The 18,112-nt window shown below is 38.5% G+C and overlaps 1 protein-coding gene, 1 long non-coding RNA gene and 1 other non-coding gene across 3 annotated transcripts in view; 1 reads left to right on the top strand and 2 right to left on the bottom strand.

Annotated features, from left to right (window-relative positions):
• Nucleotides 1–470: 470 nt before the first annotated feature.
• The window catches only part of FMO1 (flavin containing dimethylaniline monoxygenase 1), a 33,255-nt gene continuing 15,613 nt past the window's right edge, over nt 471–18,112 (bottom strand). The window contains exons 3-9 of the mRNA XM_061160305.1: nt 15,938–16,126; nt 12,527–12,689; nt 8,779–8,921; nt 5,517–5,716; nt 3,412–3,767; nt 2,667–2,739; nt 471–865 (exon numbers count right to left, since the gene is read on the bottom strand). Coding sequence (XP_061016288.1) covers nt 523–865; nt 2,667–2,739; nt 3,412–3,767; nt 5,517–5,716; nt 8,779–8,921; nt 12,527–12,689; nt 15,938–16,126 — 1,467 coding nt within the window. The 3' untranslated portion in view covers nt 471–522. The remainder of the gene's footprint in view (nt 866–2,666; nt 2,740–3,411; nt 3,768–5,516; nt 5,717–8,778; nt 8,922–12,526; nt 12,690–15,937; nt 16,127–18,112) is intronic.
• Nucleotides 11,061–11,165, bottom strand: LOC133069754 (small nucleolar RNA U13). Its single transcript, XR_009695977.1, has one exon. It is a non-coding gene; the product is annotated as a small nucleolar RNA U13 (small nucleolar RNA).
• Nucleotides 16,020–18,112, top strand: part of LOC133069140 (uncharacterized) — a 31,262-nt gene continuing 29,169 nt past the window's right edge. Inside the window, exons 1-2 of the long non-coding RNA XR_009695786.1 lie at nt 16,020–16,151; nt 17,378–17,446. This is a non-coding gene — a long non-coding RNA (uncharacterized LOC133069140). The remainder of the gene's footprint in view (nt 16,152–17,377; nt 17,447–18,112) is intronic.

Here is an 18,112-nt window from a genome sequence, read left to right as displayed (position 1 = left end):
GACACCTCCCATCCTATTATGGTCTTTATTAATAGACTTCTCATCCCCTTCTCGCTTTTCCCCAACTCTTAAAAAGAGAATTAAAGACCACTCAAAGTAATCCTAGGCTTTTGCTTTCTTTTTATTTTTAATCAACTGATACCATAAGAGTGCCATTTTAATACAACCAAATCTTTCATGAAATATTGAGTTTTAATTGAGATATATGAAAATAGGAAAGAGGTCTAATTTCTCAAAGTGGTGTCTGAGACAACTCTCTCTTCTAAAATGAACCTTGAACCTTCCAGCAGCCTTCAAATGCACAGAAATCTTGGTTATCTTTCTCTAGCATTAGAAGCAGGTGGAGCTGGGAGACACCCAGGAATACTAGTGGGCCCTCAAGCCAGCCAGGGAAGGGGAAGGGGTGGCTTTCATTGCTCAGATATAGATTATAGTCATGAAGGCAAAGTTGTTGCAGTGGGGGAACCAGATTGCTGTCCATCTACTCTGTGCATTTGATAGTTTATTTAGGTAATTTTTTATTTATAGGAAAATCAGGAAAATGGCCACAAGCAAAGCTAGAAAGCTGAAGAGTTTAAGTAAGCTTGTGAAGAGAGATGGGGATTCTTGTACAATTCGAGTTTTGGTGGCCTTGAATGTTCGGTCCCACTGGGTCATGATAGCATTTCGGGCTCCTTCCCATTTCCCTGGACCAGTCAGACGGAACTGGTATGGTGTGCATGGGCCAAAGAAGATGGCCAAAGCCAGGCGTGGATCCGTCAGGAGCAGAGAGAACAGGTTGGGCTTTGCATTGATAGCGGTCAGGAGTTCATCTACATATGTGATATAATCGGTTTGCAAAGCTTTGCAGTAACACAAGCCAAACCTTTATAAAAGGAAGATTGGGATAAAGGAGAAAACAAAAAGATTAAATAATGGTAACCTTAGAACAAGTAAAAGTGCCAGAAGTAAACAATGAGGCCACAAAATTTGAACTGGTCTCTGTATTCTTCCCTCCACGCCCATAGTTGTCAAATGGTCTCATGGTATTGTTTAAATACAAGATAGATCCTGTGAAAAAACACTCTGTACACATCGTTTGTCAAATGCTGATAATGAATCTAGTATTACTTTAGTTCTATTGTTAAATGATGAGCAATTTCTAGCAAAAAAGGTTTTATATAATTTTTACTATTCTTATATCTTCCTAAAACTCAATTATTGCTTGATTTGTATAATGTGAAAAATCATAAAACTCAGTAGTGTGAAATTCTGTGTAATGCTGGTATTAATCTTTAATTAATTAATCCCTCGACTGACCAAAGTGACAAAAGCTGTTGCTTCATGTAGTTCTAATTAGTGATTTATGTTATACTAGAATTGCATAATGGAGATCAAATCATATCCCAGGTTGAGAATGAAGAAGAGACACTGGAAGTGCTTTTATAATTTTGGGATTTAGGACTTTGACAAGGATAGTAAAACATTTGAAGTTTGGAAATATATATGAAGGAGAAAAGTGGTGTTTCTTAAATGCAGTGATTTTAAGTCTTTTTTCTCGGTCACAAACCCCTTCTTTTTCCCAAGTGAAAAATATATGTCAAAGTCTGAAACATAAACAGTAAAACAGAGAAAATCAGAGGTGCTTTAGGATTAGGAGCTGGGGAGAGCAAGAGTCCTTCCCAGCTGGCCATCTGCCTTCCACTGTCCCTGGCCCTTTGTGGCAGCCAAAAAGCAGAGCGCAAGTGGAGACCTCTCTCTGGAGAAGGGCCGACAAACTTGCTCTGCAAAAGGCTAGATGCTAAATATTTAAGGTCTATGAGGGCCATGTTACAGTCTCTACCTCAGCTAGTCAACTTTGCTGTCCTAATGCAAAAGCAGTCTTAAACAATACTTAAATTGAGTCTGCTCAGTCGCTCACTTGTGTCTGACTCTTTGCAACCCCATGGACTGTAGCCGCCAGGCTCCTCTGTCCATAGGATTTCCCAGACAAGAATTATGGAGTGGGTGGCCATTTCCTTCTCCAGGGGGTCTTCCCCACCCAGGGATCAAACCTGTGTCTTCTGTATCTGCAGGCAGATTCTTTACCAGTGAGCCACCAGGGAAGCCCAAACTTGAGTGGGGCTGTGTGCTAATAAAGCTTTACTTATGGCCACAGTGATGTGAATTTTACAAAATTTGCACATATCATAAAATCTTCTTCTTTCTAGTGATTTAAAATAGGAAAATAGGTGGTTGGCAGATTTGGTCCATTGGCCCTGTTTTGACTCCTGTTCTAGAGTGGCCGTCTGAATAAAAACAGGAGAGCTGAACATGGATTTGCTGAAATGAATGAATGAGCAGACCCTTTGGTGTCAGAGTGGATAAACACAACAGTTTGCCTTCTGATTATGGATAGAAGTATAGAGTCCTATCTGGTAGATAAGGATTAATTACATTTGGTTTAGGATATAAACTCCACGTCTCCATGTCATGCTAGATGACCATGGTCTAAAGTGATGGTTTAGGATGTTAAAACCTCAGTTTCCTTTTCCTTTCTTTCCTTAAACAGGTTAGCTTAGTCTTTTTTTCCCCTCCTTTTGAGTCTTAGCCGCTTCTTTGTTCTCCAGTGTAACTCACACCATTCTTTGCTCTTGCTTTACCAGTTTTAGTTGTGATTCAAAAAGAATGCATAGCACTTAACTTACCCACTGGGCTTGTTTTTTTTTCTTTCATTAACTTCCTCGATCATTATGCTTGATGGTGGTAACTTAATCACACCTATAAAGCAAACAAATAAACAAAAATGCAATGTAACTTCAGTGCTTACTTAGCAAGCAAAGATGCTTTACTACTGCACATCTTTTATTTCTAGTACCCAGCAAATTATCTGTTCTTTTGGCAGAAATGTTAGCAGAGTAATGTTAACTCCTGGTGATTATGCCACCAGTTGAAGAGATAAGAATCAAATCCCCTCACTACTTATTTGATATTGCAGAACCTCACAACTGGCTTGACTGAATTTGTCATTCAATTGATTGAGCTTTTAAAATGTTCAAATGTTCATTGAACCAGTTGATTCAGTCAGACTAGCAGCTGATATTTTTTGATCCATGATTTATCTTTTGTGCTTGTACTGGCACAAATTCATTATGATATTGTAATTCAGTGAACAATAGATGAATTTGCTTTAAAAAATTCTATTATTTTAGATGGGAGGTGGGAAAAGTCTCAAAATTTCCAGTATCTAAAATGACATGGTAAACTGAACACATATATCCTGTTATTTCTTTTTTTAAAATTAATTTATTTTAATTTGGCCACACCACGTGGCTTGTGAGATGTTTGTTCCCCAACCAGGGATTGAACCTGAGCCCTCCACTGTGAAATGAGGAGTCGTAACCCCTGGACTGCCAGGGAATTCCCATGTTCTCCTATTTCTTATACACTTACCTTTCAGGACCCGAACAGCCCATCGAGCTTGTGTATCCCCTGTGGGTAGTAAGGAGCCCAAGGGTTTGATGAGACCAATGACAGCCAGGGTTGGCTTTGGTAGATGTGCAGGAAAGATGTACTTGTATAGCGATGCCTGGCCATCTTCGACTTTCACTACAGTCTCGTCAAGGAAGGGGAAATCAAAAGTGTATCCAGTGGCAAAAACAATGATATCGATGGGCTCTTCCTTTGGGGTGTTGTTAAATACGACAGAGTTTTCCTTCACTTCCTTAACGCTTGGCTTGATGAGTACTTTCCCAGTGATGATACGGCCTGGGAGCTCGTCATTTAGCACAGGCTCTCTTAGTTGTACCCTAGACATTAACATGGATAAGGAAGAGATCTGCCAGGAACTGATGCAGTCAGCCCGCCCTCCTCCTCCCCTTCTCCTCTTCATTTTGCGACTTGCCCCTCAGCTAGGCAGGAGGTGACAGTACTGTGGGAAGTTACCTTTGTGGGAGTGGATTCATGAACGACCAAGAAGGATGATGGAACCATGCTTACCATTTACAAGAATTTAGAAGCCTGGGGAGAAGGAGGTCAGAATTTTCTCTAGCTCTACTTCTCCTGCTGAATTCTAGCATTCAGTTATCCCTGTCATTTTAGAGATAGCTGAATGCTGAAGGACCACAAGGGAAACCAGGGACTTCTCTATCTGCTGAGAAATGCTAGAAACTCTTTCCTCCTCAGAAGCAATTGTACAAGGAAAGTATGCATGTGTTTAAAAAGAACAAGGGCAGAATTAGCTTTTTCTGGCTATGTCTTTGGAATCACCCTTTTCTGGCTGTGTCTTTGGAATCACAAAGCAAATGCTTTGCTAGATGATTTTAAGTAAGCTGAGTCATTTTGGGCTTATGGTGAATGCACAGAAACAGACAATGTGATCAAATGGAGGGAGCTCTGGAGCAGGAGGTAGTAAGGGTGGCTTTGTGTCCAAATGTTTATACTTAACAGAGCTTGGGAAAACCATTTCATCTTTGTAGGCTTTCTTTTATTCACCTGTAAAATAGGGATGCTAATACTTGCCATCCTTGTTAGTTGATTGGGTAGGATGAAGAACATATGAAATAGTATATTTCTAAGAACTTTGGAAATGAAAAAGGATTGGCTAAATCTAACAGGGAAGATATTATAATTCCTCAGGCTTCTTTTACATTTTCTAGGCTTTGTGGGATTAAATAAAGTCTTTTGAGTGGCCATTCAGGCTAAATCAAGCTTATGGTAGGAAAGGCTCTGGTGAAAAGTTTAAAACTCCTAGGGGACCTGAAGTTAGGCAACAGAAGAGGGTAGGTAAGAAAGGAAAAAAATGGAAACAATAGCAGGACTAGAAGAGCAGGAAGAGAGGAAGGTGTATGAGAGAAGGATGAAGAGACCCAGAGGAATGAAGTACATGTAGTAGGAAGGGGCCTGTCTCCCAACCCTGGTGGCTTGGGTGCCACCTGATCAATCCTGGTCCAGAGTGGAATCTGGGGGAAGATCAGACAGGATCTCCAGGCTGTGGTGCTACCCTGGCAATGGAATATCATTGTACAGAGTCAATGAATGAGGAAGTAAAATAAAACCACTGGTACTTGTTAATGGGCTAAGTAATGGGTTGTAACTGAAAGGATAAGACTGAAATCAAGGTCATCTGAAGAAGGCACTGTTTTTTGAAAGATGGTGAAGGATTAAATTTTTCCCACACTGTGAAATAGGCAAATGTGTTGTTTTTGTTGGAAGAGTCATAGACAAATTATTCTCCTTTGATTACTGCAACTAAGGTTTATGTAACTTGCCAAGGTCACAGAGTCTGCTTGGTACTAGATTAACTTGGGCAAGTGACTGAATTTCCCTGTCTTAGTATACCCACTCTGAAAGGGAGGTTATATGGTTTACTTTAAAGGGTTGTTGACAGTTGTGTATCACATAATTCTACTTACCAAGCACTGAAAACAGTTAGCCATTATGACTAAGTAATTTATATGAAGTTTTCCTTCATACTCAGTCTTGTTGCTGTATTATGGCTGCTGGAAGGACCAATGCCCCTTCTCCCTAACAGCCTTCTGCAGCCCCTCTGCATTTACCTGTCTTCTGGTATTAAGCCATAATTTGCATGATTGAACCAGCTGTTCATCCTTTTCGCTATCAACCAATTCACAATTGGAGTTGGAAGAGAATTTCTGAATGTGTTCTGAAATCGTGTCATGAAAACCATGTCCCATGGGTACCCTGAGTCAAAGACACGGCTGATCGCCCATGCCCCTCCGGTGGTGCTGAGGAACACCTAGAAGCAATCAAAGAGGTCACTCAGTTTGACACAGTGAACAGGGCTGGTTCTGTCAGAGATTATTTTCATGAGTTGAAAGGCACCAAATAGCCAGCCACCCCCAAAATACCTCCCTGACAAGATAGTTTTGGCTTCTCTAACTCCCACTTTATTCTTTTGAGATAATGGTTTGAGTATCTAGAGTATTAAAATGCCTTAGCACATATTATTGAGCACTTTTTATCTGCCAGGCTCAGTGCTAGACACCATGGTGAATTATATATTGTGGTTGACCATAGGAACTTAGAATCTCATGTGAGAAGATAGTGAACAGGTGATAACAACTTTGTATGCTAGTGACTATAGGCAAGAGTAGGGCAAGGATGCAACTGAAAGTTGTCTGCAGGGACTTCCCTGGTGGTCCAGTGGTTAAGACTCTGCCTTCCTGGATCAAACCCATGCAGGAAGCACAGGTTTTATCCAGGGAACTAAGATTCCACATGCTGCGCAGTGCAGTTAGAAAAAAAAAAAAAAGATGTCTGCAAAGGGTTTCAACATAAAGCATTGTTAGAACTGATAGTAAAATTCAGTAATAAAACTAGTTTTGGTGGATTTTTAAAAAACAGATTATTTGACTATTTGAGTTTACCAGCTGACCTAGTTCATTAAGCTAATAGTTACTTTGGAACCTATACAACAAAGAGTTGTCTGTATAACTTTTTAAAATTGAAAAATTTAGTCAACTGATCTGTTGCTTTGCAAATACAAAACAACTGGTTTAATGCCCGTTTTCTCTTCCAATAAACTGGGGCATGGTGGCCATAGCTGCAGTGTTAGTGCCTTTATGATACATTTTGATTGACCTTATAATACTGGAGTAGGTAGCCATTCCCTTCTCCAGGGGATCTTCCCCACCCAGAGATAGAACCTGGATCTCCTGCATTGCAGGCAGATTCTTTAGCATCTGAGCTACCAAGGAAGCCTCATAATATGATGGAGCCTTATGGTGGCAAGAACTATAAGCACATCAGTAATTCTGACATTAGACATATTTGCACCTGCCTTTCTTCATCATGATGAAGAATCAGTTATGATATTTTGGTAGAAATGAATTATATTCTGAAACAAGGGGAGTTTCTTTGTCAATATAGAAATGGTGTGTGCCAAAGCATGTTTTCAGATTGAAGAAATTTCCAGTGGTTAGAGAAATAGAAGTAGTAATATATGACTCACATGTGTTGGTCATTGTGAATGGGCCTATGCTGATTTTTGCTTCAGAACCTCCTTTTCCTTCCTTCGGGATAACTCTACCAAATTGCTAAGTCTCTCCAAATCAGTCAATCAATCATCAAGTTCCTTCCTTAAAGTTCCAGAAAGGAATACACTCCCAATTCTTTTTCCTCATACCTATTTTCATTCTTGCAATTATTGATCTAATTATTTACACTTATTTACATGACATCTGTTTTCCCCATGACTATACCATCTATGACAGCAGGAATCCTGTTTGATTATTCTGTTCTCCCGTGTATCCTCCATGCCTGGCACAACATTTGGTGTAGCAGAATTCAACAACTAATATTGATTTGTTACCTGGATGGCTTTCAATGAGTTTATAGCATAGTTGGAAAGAAAATACACACTATAAATAATACATACTATATATTTTGCCTGTATATAAAAGGCAATTGCCCTGCCGCGCTAAGTGGCTTTAGTCATGTCCAACTCTGTGTGACCCTGTGGACTGTAGCCCGCCAGACTCCTCCATCCATGGCGATTCTCCAGGGAAGAATACTGGAGTGGGTTGCCATGCCCTCCTCCAGGGGATTTTCCCGACTCAGGGATTGAACCTGAGTTTCATAAGTCTTTTGCATTTGGCAGGCAGGTTCTTTACCTCTAGCGCCAACTGAGAAATCTCATAAAAGGTAATGAGCAATACCAAGAATTCAAAGTGCCATCTGAGGAGTGTAAATTTCAGTTATTACATCAATTCATACTGGAGAGATGATTTTGTGTTGGGTAGAGGTGTCTGGGAATGTAAATGTAAGTTGTCATAAAAGAGAAAAGGGCACTGCAGAAGGGAGGGCTATGGTGTGAGTGAAGGGGAAAATTGAGGCTTGGGGGTGGGAAAGGTCACAGAGTAGACCAGTCGGCGTTCAGTTGATGATCATGTGGGAAAGCAGTGCAGGATAAAGTTAAAATGGCAGATCTAGACCAGGTGATGGAGAGCCCTGTAATTAATGATTTTTTTTTTTTTTTTTTAGGTAGGGAGGAGTTGTTAGTTTTTTAACATGAGTGTCATAAGGAGAGCAGGCTTTTCAGAGGATTTGTTTGTTGGTGGTTGGGGGTCTGGGTGGATTGTCATGTGTGGGGGGCTGGACTGGGGCAGGAGTACAGGCACTTAAGATAGAATTGGGAGCAGGGGCTTTGAATGGAAGAGACTTGGGTTTGAGGACTGGCTCTACCAGCTGCTGGTGGTGTGCCTTTAGGCAGCTTGTTTAACTCTAGGTTTCAGTTGCTTCACTGGTGGTTAAGGAGTCTTGTACCTACTTCATGGCTTGTTTTGATGATTGGCTGAGGTCATGCAGTAAAGCCTTTAGTGCTGTTCTTGGTACAGAGTAAGCAACCCCCAGTAATAGAAACTCTTCCCATAATTGTGAGAAGGAAAGTGTAATAGATTCCACGTGAGGTGGTATGGACCTGATGAGGATGGTGGCAATCAATAAGGAAAGGAAGGAGCAAATGGGAGATCTTAGTAAGAAAAAATTAGCCAGAATTTTCTGACTAATGGGACTGAGTAAGAAACAGATGCTTCCTGTAACTCATTTTGGCTGGGAAAATAGCAAAAATAAGAAGTCAGAGAACTCAAATTTTTAAGGAAAAATGACACAATATGACACCTGGAATTTATAGTAACATTTATGAACATTCAAGAAAAAAGTACCTAAAAAATCTGTTTGTGTGTGTGTGTTTTAGGAATTCTTTTTTCCTTTCATCATCTATCATGGTGTCAAACACAGTTTGCTTGAGGCATGCATCTTAAGATAAAGCTCCTCATTAGGTAACACCAAGAACCATACCTTCTTTGCCAGGTGGCTGGCCTCCACAGCAATGTCTGTGCCAGAATTTCCCATTCCAATAACAAGAACGCTCTTGTCCCTAAATATATCTGGATGTTTATACTCTCGGCTGTGGAAATACTGGCCTTTAAAAGTATTTATACCTATAGAAAAAAAAAGGAGGTCAGATAGAAAATTTACAAGATCTGTGAATGAAACACACACATTATTCAGCTAATAACATCCTTTTGATGGGTGATTTAGGTTGTTTTAATAACATACTCAATTTTAAGAAAATCTGAAACATGGATACATAATTATGCAAGATACAGAAATTGGTGAGTGATTATTTATTTAATAGAGATACTTACTGCATCTCACTAGATGGACCTCTAGTTTTACTTATTAGATGATTACTAAGTTAAAATATCATGGCACTGTAAAAAAATCCACCCCCCCCAACCCACTGGGGATTTCAAAGTTTTTGAGCATGAGCCACCCATCCTTCCTTTGCCCTGCAGTAAACCATTTTCTGCTAAAAACAAAAATAAAAACAAAAACAAAAAAAAAAAGAAGGAAAGAAAGAAAAAAAAAAGCATGGCATTAAGACTTATTAAGCTAAAGTATAAGAAGTCATTACTTTTTAAAATTTGATAGAAATGAATGGGACAGAAATACTCTATTTGCTAATATTTGATTGTTTAGAAGTTTTCATAAGCAAGGAGAAAGAGCAGAGAAGTTAAAGTGAACTATGAGTCAGTGCTTCCACTCTATTCAGCAAATTTTTGGACACCTCTTATGTGCCGGACACTGTGCTAGATGATATGGGAAATAATAAATAAAAACATGGGACTTTCCTGGTGATCCAGTGGTTAAGAATCTGGCTTCCAATGCAGGGGATGCAGGTTCACATCCCTGGTCGGGGAACTAAGATCCCACATGCTGCAGGGTCACTAAGCCTGTGTGACACCACAAGAGAAGCTTGAGTGCCACAGCAAAGACCCAGTGCAACAAAATTTTTTTTAAAAAGGAAATAAAAGTATGGTCTCTATTTGAAAGATCCTTGTGTGTTCGCCTTGGTGACTGATGGTAACTCAGGCTAGGTTTGCTGAGTCAGCCAGAGTTGGCTCAGAGAAAATGAGTTATGTTAGTTATACTGGGATCAGAGCTATTTGAATTAGATAAGACATCTCAGTTGATGCCAAATCTCACTGAAACATCAAATGCTTGTGGAGGGTTTTGGAAAATACTCTTAGGTTGCATAAAATGATCAAAAGCAATCCTGTATAAAGAACATTTTTTTTTTTTTAAAGAAAATATCACAGTACATCTAGATTCTCGGTGAATTCTCAGGATATGGATGCTGTGGCACATTAGTGGCACATTACTGGGCCTTAACCAAGGCCCAGTAACTCTTTATTTCACCTTAAATCTTTAGAAATCTAACATGAATCTCAGTTAAAACCCAACCACAATCTAGATCATAAAGTTTAGCAATAATGCAATCAAATTCAAATATTGACTTAGCTCAATATTTGACCCAATATGGATCCGAGAACTGCCAGGAATGGAGAGCTGGACAAGTTTAATGAGAATAATAGCATTATCTATGAATGTTAGATTATCTTAGATTATCTCTGGATCAGGCTCTTTTGGATCACAAGTGGACAAATATGAGACTCTGTGGCTTGAGTCTTCTATCAGACTAATACTTTCCCCACTTATATTACAGGAGAACAGAGCAAGAACTTTTGTTAGGTGAAGTGGCTGTGTTAGTAAACAGCTGAATGTATATGGTTTCTGAATTAATAAAATAAGTTACTTTGGGAAGTTATATATTTATTCCAACTGTAATACCTATTATATTTACTAAGACTTTTTGGAACACTTTCTTCTCGAATTGCCTCCAGAACTCATGACATGGTTTTTTGAATAACTTAAATGAGTTTAATTTTTGTGATGATTAACAGCTACTCCAGGGTGTGTGTAAGTCTGTTATGGGGCAGAGAGAGAGATGATGAGGTTTGGAGGACTTCATTTCAAGTCTAAAGTCATGAAATTTTAGTGCTCAAAGGCTCCTTAACGATAATTCAGCCATGGATTTGAAATAACCAATTGGTAGTGGCTGGTAATATGGATATTGAGAAGGATGGCAAATACTGTAGAGTTCTGTTTGCTTGATTTGTGATATATAATGTTGGGTAAGATAGGTCAAAACCCCTCAGTTTCTAGGAAGGAAAACAGAGGCTTAGAAAGGTTAAGTGTAAAGCCCAAGATTATATAGCTTTTTTTCCTTTTTTAAACATCTGATGGGTAATGTGTTGGTGTCCTAACAAGGTTTAGGAGGGAGCACATTTCATGCAACAACGTGAACACCCAGTCATCATGCCCATGAACTACTAAAGGATCATAGCTTCTTAATTGTATAACCGGGAATCTATACCTCCTGGGTCCCAAGCTCATCTTATTTAAGCTGAACACATTGGCTCCATTGCTTTCAAGCTATGCTTTATCCTAATCTGACCTGACTTGAGTAACATCTGCAGGGCAGGTCCAGGACCATTTCAAGTACATGAATTTGTTGTAAAGTGAGTATTGCTGTCACTACAGGCCATATGTAGACTGGGATTACTCCACTGGACCCCTATAAAACTCATTTCATTCCTTTCACGCAGACTATGTGTTGTCTTACCCACTTCTGTATTCTTAGCAATAAACACAGTGTACTCTCTATGTCAGGAAATTCTCTGGATTCTTGGAGTGATCCAGTACCAGGCACTCCTATTGGAAGTTGGAGTAACTTGCCTACTCAGGGGTTTTCTCTGTAGGCAAGAAATGGGTAAGGTGGAAAGAATTCATAGTCGAATGCATTCAAGCAGAGGCTGTTGAGTCTTTCTCAGGGATGCTGAAGAGTTTCCTGTACCAGGAAGAAGGCTGAACTGCGTTCCAATTCAATGATTATAGTCTATGACAGTTTTCAGGGTGTGTTTTATCTTAACGTGGCCTGACTTCAGTAACCGCTGGGAGCAGACCAAGTATCATTGGAGGTAGATGAATTAATTGTGAACTGAGCCTTGTGATCACTGTGTCATATTTAGATGATTCGGAGAAAAATTTGCTTAAGTTTGAACCTTTTGAATCCTTTGCTGCAGATTAAATAAACCAAGCCACTGGATTTTCTATTCCCTCTGAGTTGTAATCCAATTGAAGTTTGACATAAATGAATCATGGTTGCAAAAGCCAGATGAAGAAACTGAGGCCCAAAGATGTCTTAATTTGTCTCCCAAGACTCATGCCCCTGGTGACTATTACCCAGTGCCATAAACCTTTGATCTAGGTAACTGCCGTGACCCATTGACACAAACAAATGAAAATCAAGTTATTTTTTCCTTTATTCACAGATTGACGCTTGTGACCTCTCCTCTCACCTTTGTCAATGCACTACTGCTGTGTCTAGCAAACAGTCTAGGCCTCCCGTGTCTTAGAAGGTTTTCTGGTGCTGCCAGTCACTTAGAGATGGACATTGAATTTCAGTGAAGCATGAAACTGCTTCATAGTTATTCATTCTACTCTTTGGTACTCAAAACTTGTTTGAAACTGATGAAAGCCAGAATCTGGCCAAATAGCGCTGGTCAAGGGAAAAAACCCTCTTACCTCACTACTTTAACTATTTAATGGGGGAGATCAATAGGAATTTATTTCCAAAACAATCCAGTATCAGGGTGGCTCACATAAGACAAATTAAAGTCAGTTGTAGAAAGGGCTATACCTGGAAAGGAGTCCAGTGGTAAATACGGATTAGTAAGTAAACCAGTGCAGACCATGACAGCATCAAAGATGGCTGACTCTTGCTTCCCTTCGCGCAGAGTGACTACCTCCCACTGGCCTGTGGCAGTAAAATCTGGGCGTTTTCTTACACTGCAGACTTTTGTCTGAAAAGAGAATCATAGACATGGTTAATAGTTTTCAAGATTCCAGAAAGGGCTTGCTGGCTGACATGCCAATTATTTCAAATGTTCTCGAGCACGGACTAAATATAATAAGCATAACCCTAGACACTGAATTGGGCTCTCAGGTTAATCACAATTTTCTGGATGGAAGTATTCTAAACTTAGAGTTGTATAGGGGTATTGAAGAGGGGTGGTCAGGTCCAAAAATTTTAAGTGATTTGCTCCAAGTCTCACAATGTGTGATAGAACCAAGACTATAACCTAGGTCTTTCTGCGTTTTTAAAGTTCTTTTTCTGCCATATCTAGTTCTTACAGAAACAACTCTGTTTTTTCAACTTTAAACTTTTTATTTTGTATTGGAGTATAGCCAATTAAAAATGGTGTGGTAGTTTCAGGTGAACACCAAAGGGACTCAAGAGACAATTCTTTTCAACCATTCCTTTAAGAGAGACATGGATAGTATATAATTGAAAATACAAATCTGGTCACAAGTATCTTAGCTTATGAAAGGCCTTATAGGCTATGGTACTGAAGTTTGCCCAGACTGAGGGAACTATGGAAGAGTGCTCATTTTATGGGTGAATTTCTGTGGAGTTGTCTGAATTTCAAATACAGTTGATTGTTGAACAACATGGGTTTGAACCGTGCAGGTCCACTTATATGTGGATTTTTAAAAAACAGTAAATATTACAGTAAACAGGATTCATAAGTGTTTGGATCCATGGATGTGGAACTGTGGATGCAGAGACAGCACAAAAATGGAGGAAATGGGAGATTTCCATTGTGCAGAATTGGCACCTCTAATCACCCATGTTGCTCCAGGGTCAACTGTAGTCTGTTTTTGTTCTCTTTGAGTACATGTATGTCCATGGGTACTACGTTCTGATTCAGAAAATATATAAAAGAAATTTACAAGTCAAATTTAAAAGCATAAAAGAGACTTTGCTGCCTCATTTTCCTCTTCAGGTTTCAAAGAGGACAGGCTTCTCAAGTCCCACTTAATGGTTCACTGTCTAGTTTATCATACTTGAAGTGCTTGTTGGGGTCTACATTTGTATTAGCAATCGTCTTTTTAAAGCACAAATTTTCAGCTAATTAAAAGATCATTCAAAATAAAATTTATTTTTATCTGGAAAATACTGAATTTATCATTGAAAACTTGGAAATGTATAGAGAGGAAGGCAAAACAAAACCTCTCACAGACAGCTGCTTGCGTGTACTTTCTTAAAACTTTGGTGAACATCCAGTTTTATATGTTTTTAAGTTATTTTAAAACAGGCTTGGAAAGCATGTAGCAAAGGAAATGCTTCAGGTTCAGAAATTCTGATACATTAAAGAATATTTTTGTGGAGTATATCCATTGATTATGGTAGTTTTATTTTTACTCTATCCCATGGAAAATAAGGAAGTGGGATGAAATAGTCTTTGGACAACTTGAGTACTTTTAATTTTCTCCAGTTTTATTGAGATATAATTGACATATAACAGTGTATAAGTTTAAAGTGTACAACCTAATGATTTAGACATGTGTGCATATTATAACATGATTACCACAATAAGTTTAGTTAACATTTATCACCCCACATAGTTACAATTTTTTTCTTCTGACAAGAACTTTCATGATCTATTCTCTTAGCAACTTTCAAATATACAGTATGGTATAATTACCAATAGTGAAGTCACTCAGTCGTGTCCAACTTTTTGAGACCTCGTGGACTATAGCCTACCAGGCTCCTCCATCCATGGGATTCTCCAGGCAAGAATACTGGAGTGGGTTGCCATTTCCTTCTCCAGGGGATCTTCCTGACCGAGGGATGGAACCTGGGTCTCCCGCATTGCAGGCAGACACTTTAACCTCTGAGCCACCAGGGAAGCCCTATAATTACCGATACATTTCCAGAATTGATTTACACAATATAGAATGTATCTCCGGAACGAATTTGTCTTATAACTGGAAGTTTATACCTTTTGAACACCTTCCCTTATTCCCTAGCCTACTTCTGACAGCCATCAGTATGTTCTCTATTTCTGTGAGTTTGGGTTTTTGTTTGTTTGTTTGTTTTGGCCATACTTCAGGGGCATGAAGAATCTTTAACTTCCCAACTGAGGATTGAATGCATGCCCCCTGCATTGGGAGTTCAGAGTCTTAACTCCTGGACTGCCAGGGAAGGTCCCTTTTTATTTTTTGGATTCTACATATAAATGAGATCATACAAATTTGTCTTTGTCTGAGTTGTTTCATTTAGTATAATGCCCTTAGGTTTCATCCATGTGTTTGCAAGTGACAGAATTTTTTTTTTTTACCATAGCTGAACAATATTCCATTGTCTGTCTATTTGCCTATTAATCATCTATCACATTTCTTTATCCACTTATCCATCAATGGACACAAGTTATTTCTATAGTTTGGCCTTTGTAAATAATGCTGTAATGAATATGGAGATGCAGATATCTCTTCAAGATAGTGATTTCATTTTGATCAGGCATACTTTAAAGGTTGTGAATGTGAATCTTACATGCTACTTATTTTGGTCAATCTTTCCACTCATGTTAATTTTTCTGTGTAATTCTCCATGAATTCCTAACCATCCCTACCTCTTATAGGGAGGGCAATAGGAGAAGAGAATCACATGAATTTTCATGTGTTTCTTGCAGAGAAAGGAAAAACAGGAAGAAAGAAAGAGGATATATTTATTTGCTTCTGTCTTTCTACCTACCTGCTGTCTCTTCCCCTAAAATGGGAAAGGAGGTGGGTATGGTCAATGAGAAGAACAATGTCAAAGATTTTTCTAATTCCAAAGATATCTAGAAAAGTTTTCCTTCAAGTGAGATTCTCTTGTGTATGAGCCAGTGCACACATCCATTTCTATAAACGGACAGTAAAAAGGGAGAACATAGGAGCTGGTAGGAAGTTCTCAATGTCCCTGTGTATAGGTATTTGGCCCAAACTGAAAATGCAGTTTGATATTTTTAAGGTCCACTTGGATACTTGGATGGAAGCATTACAAACTAAAAAAAATTCTACACATGAATCCTTAGACCAAATATTCACTTCTACCTCCAGATTTACTTAGGGTGATTGTAAGTAAAAGGGGAAAAAGAATCCAACGAGGTGTCATTGGTCTTGCCAGTTCATTCTCTCATTTATAGAGCCCCAGGTAGAGAGAGATGACACAAAATAGGTAGGAAATATTTCCTGACTGCTAACTGATGTTTTGTGCCTTTCTTACCTTGAATTGAATGCATTCCAGGAGGTTGAACCGGTTTGCATACATTTTGAGATAATCCAGGAATTGAGAATTTGGCACGTAATTTGGATAATCTTCTGGGAATGGAAAGTCCGGGTAACAAGACATCTCCTTGCAGGTGTTGGAAACCACAGACTTGTAGAGGCTGGCTCTGCCTTCTTCAACATGTTCCTATACAAGCAGTGCATGAAAATGAGTATGTATGCATGTGTGCATATTGCGTGCACACACATGAAATGAATACTAATTTTTAGACATTTGAAACATTGACTAAGATTAAGGTGACTGAGACAATTTATGTATGCAACCTTCTACTTCCTAATGGGATTTGGTATCCTGCACTTAACTTGAAAAATGATGAATATCATGATCAGAATTACAGTTTCATCATTATGTGCTAACAAACATAGGATAAACTTACCTGTCTAGATTTACACAGTATCACTGTAAAATAAAGGAGAATATGGAAATACAACAGACTCAGAAAGTAGTTTCTAGATGATGAACGGTTGGTAGGTATGTTGATTTCATGAGGTATTGGCAAAAGGGTTATGGAGAAAGGGCATTCAGATTATGAAGGATTTTGTATCTAAAATTAAGGAATTTGAATTTTGTAGAGATTGATTTGTATTAAATTTTGAAAAGATAATTCTGGTTTTACAAAAGATAAAGGGATCCGGAAAGGAAGGGAATGAGGCTAGTTGAGAACTTGAAACACAAATCCACACAATTGCCAGTGAGAACCTGAGCACAAGCAATGGCAGCTGAAACTGAAAGAGGTGGGATTTGTTAGGAAGCAGAAAGGTAGAACGCATAGGATTGTGAAACTGATTAGATTTAAGGTTTGGGAGAAGAAGCAGGTCGAGGGTTTCCAGACTGGACAACTGCAAATGGTAAAATGCTAAAAAATTTCCCATCCAGGTTTGAACTTAAGTAACTAGCAAATAACAACATCTCAGACAACTAATACTACAAGGCTGAATAGTGGGCAGTTTTACTCACTCAGTTAGGTATATACATTGTCTGTTTTTTGGATGTATTATAAAGGATTGTTCTAATTTCAGTGGGAAGGTTCTTAGTATTTTAATATTATTTGTCATCTTGAATATGTATAGTTCCTTTTTCCTGTGGAATAAAAGTTATTTTTATGAACAAGTAGAAATGTGAACATAAACCTCACATATAGAGAGGATGTACTTTGTTCCCTCAAAAGGTGTGAATCTAACAGAAAATAAAATTATAACATATCTTTGTAGTTTGAATTAATGATACAGATCTCATCAACTGATGAGTTCACCTTATCTTGCTTATTTGTGGCTCCACATCTGATAGTCTCATTTATCCAGAACATATCTAGAAAACTAGAATCTAAATGGCTTCTGAGAAAGATGACTATTTAAATCCTGACCTTTTATTCTGTAGGAAGATCTAAAGCAGTGCTGTTCAAAGAGCCAGACTGGTATGAACTCTTTGCCACCAGTTTATGACAATGTAAGTACAGAAGTTGAGGGTAAGCATCTCAAAACTTTTATAGCAATAATTCGACTTTGTTCAGTATTCATGCATGTGGACTCTTTAGTGATGAACGGGATCCATCTTGGCTTTGTCTAAGTCATGTGATGAGTTGTGTGGGATTTGAACTGTGTAGTAGTCATGTGAGTAGGACTCCATTACAGTGTGTGACATTTCAAGGTTAGTTTGAAAATTGCTACCCAAAAGTGCATAAAAGCTAGAAGCTATTTTATTTGGAATATAATTAATATTTGATTATAACTTTATAGAATAAATGGTCAGAAATGACTACTACTGATAAAGGACTGAAGATAAGTTTTAAAAATACAGTGCCACTTGCTTCATTTTGGATAGCAGTTAAAAAAATGAATATCCTGAGCTTGCTGAGGTTGCTTTGAATTTTTTTCTTTCATTTCATTCTTATATTCTGTGAGTCTCATTTCTCTATGTGTGCTGTTAAACAAAACTTAGAAACGGTTTAGATATATGTTATGTCTTGGGAGGAGTGTTGTCCCCCATCCAATCCAGATTATAGATAAAATGACAAACAAGAAGCAAGCTTAATTACCACATTATAAGCCTTAAGTGTTAATATGTACAATGCATAGAGAAAGTGTGCCTATAAGTGTTTAATGGAGAACTGGT

Source organism: Dama dama, chromosome 14 (genome assembly GCF_033118175.1).
Source record: "Dama dama isolate Ldn47 chromosome 14, ASM3311817v1, whole genome shotgun sequence".
In the NCBI taxonomy this organism is placed as follows: domain Eukaryota; kingdom Metazoa; phylum Chordata; class Mammalia; order Artiodactyla; family Cervidae; genus Dama; species Dama dama.
The sequence above is the reverse complement of the archived record's forward strand: the minus strand, read 5'-3'. Positions and strand labels throughout refer to the sequence as shown.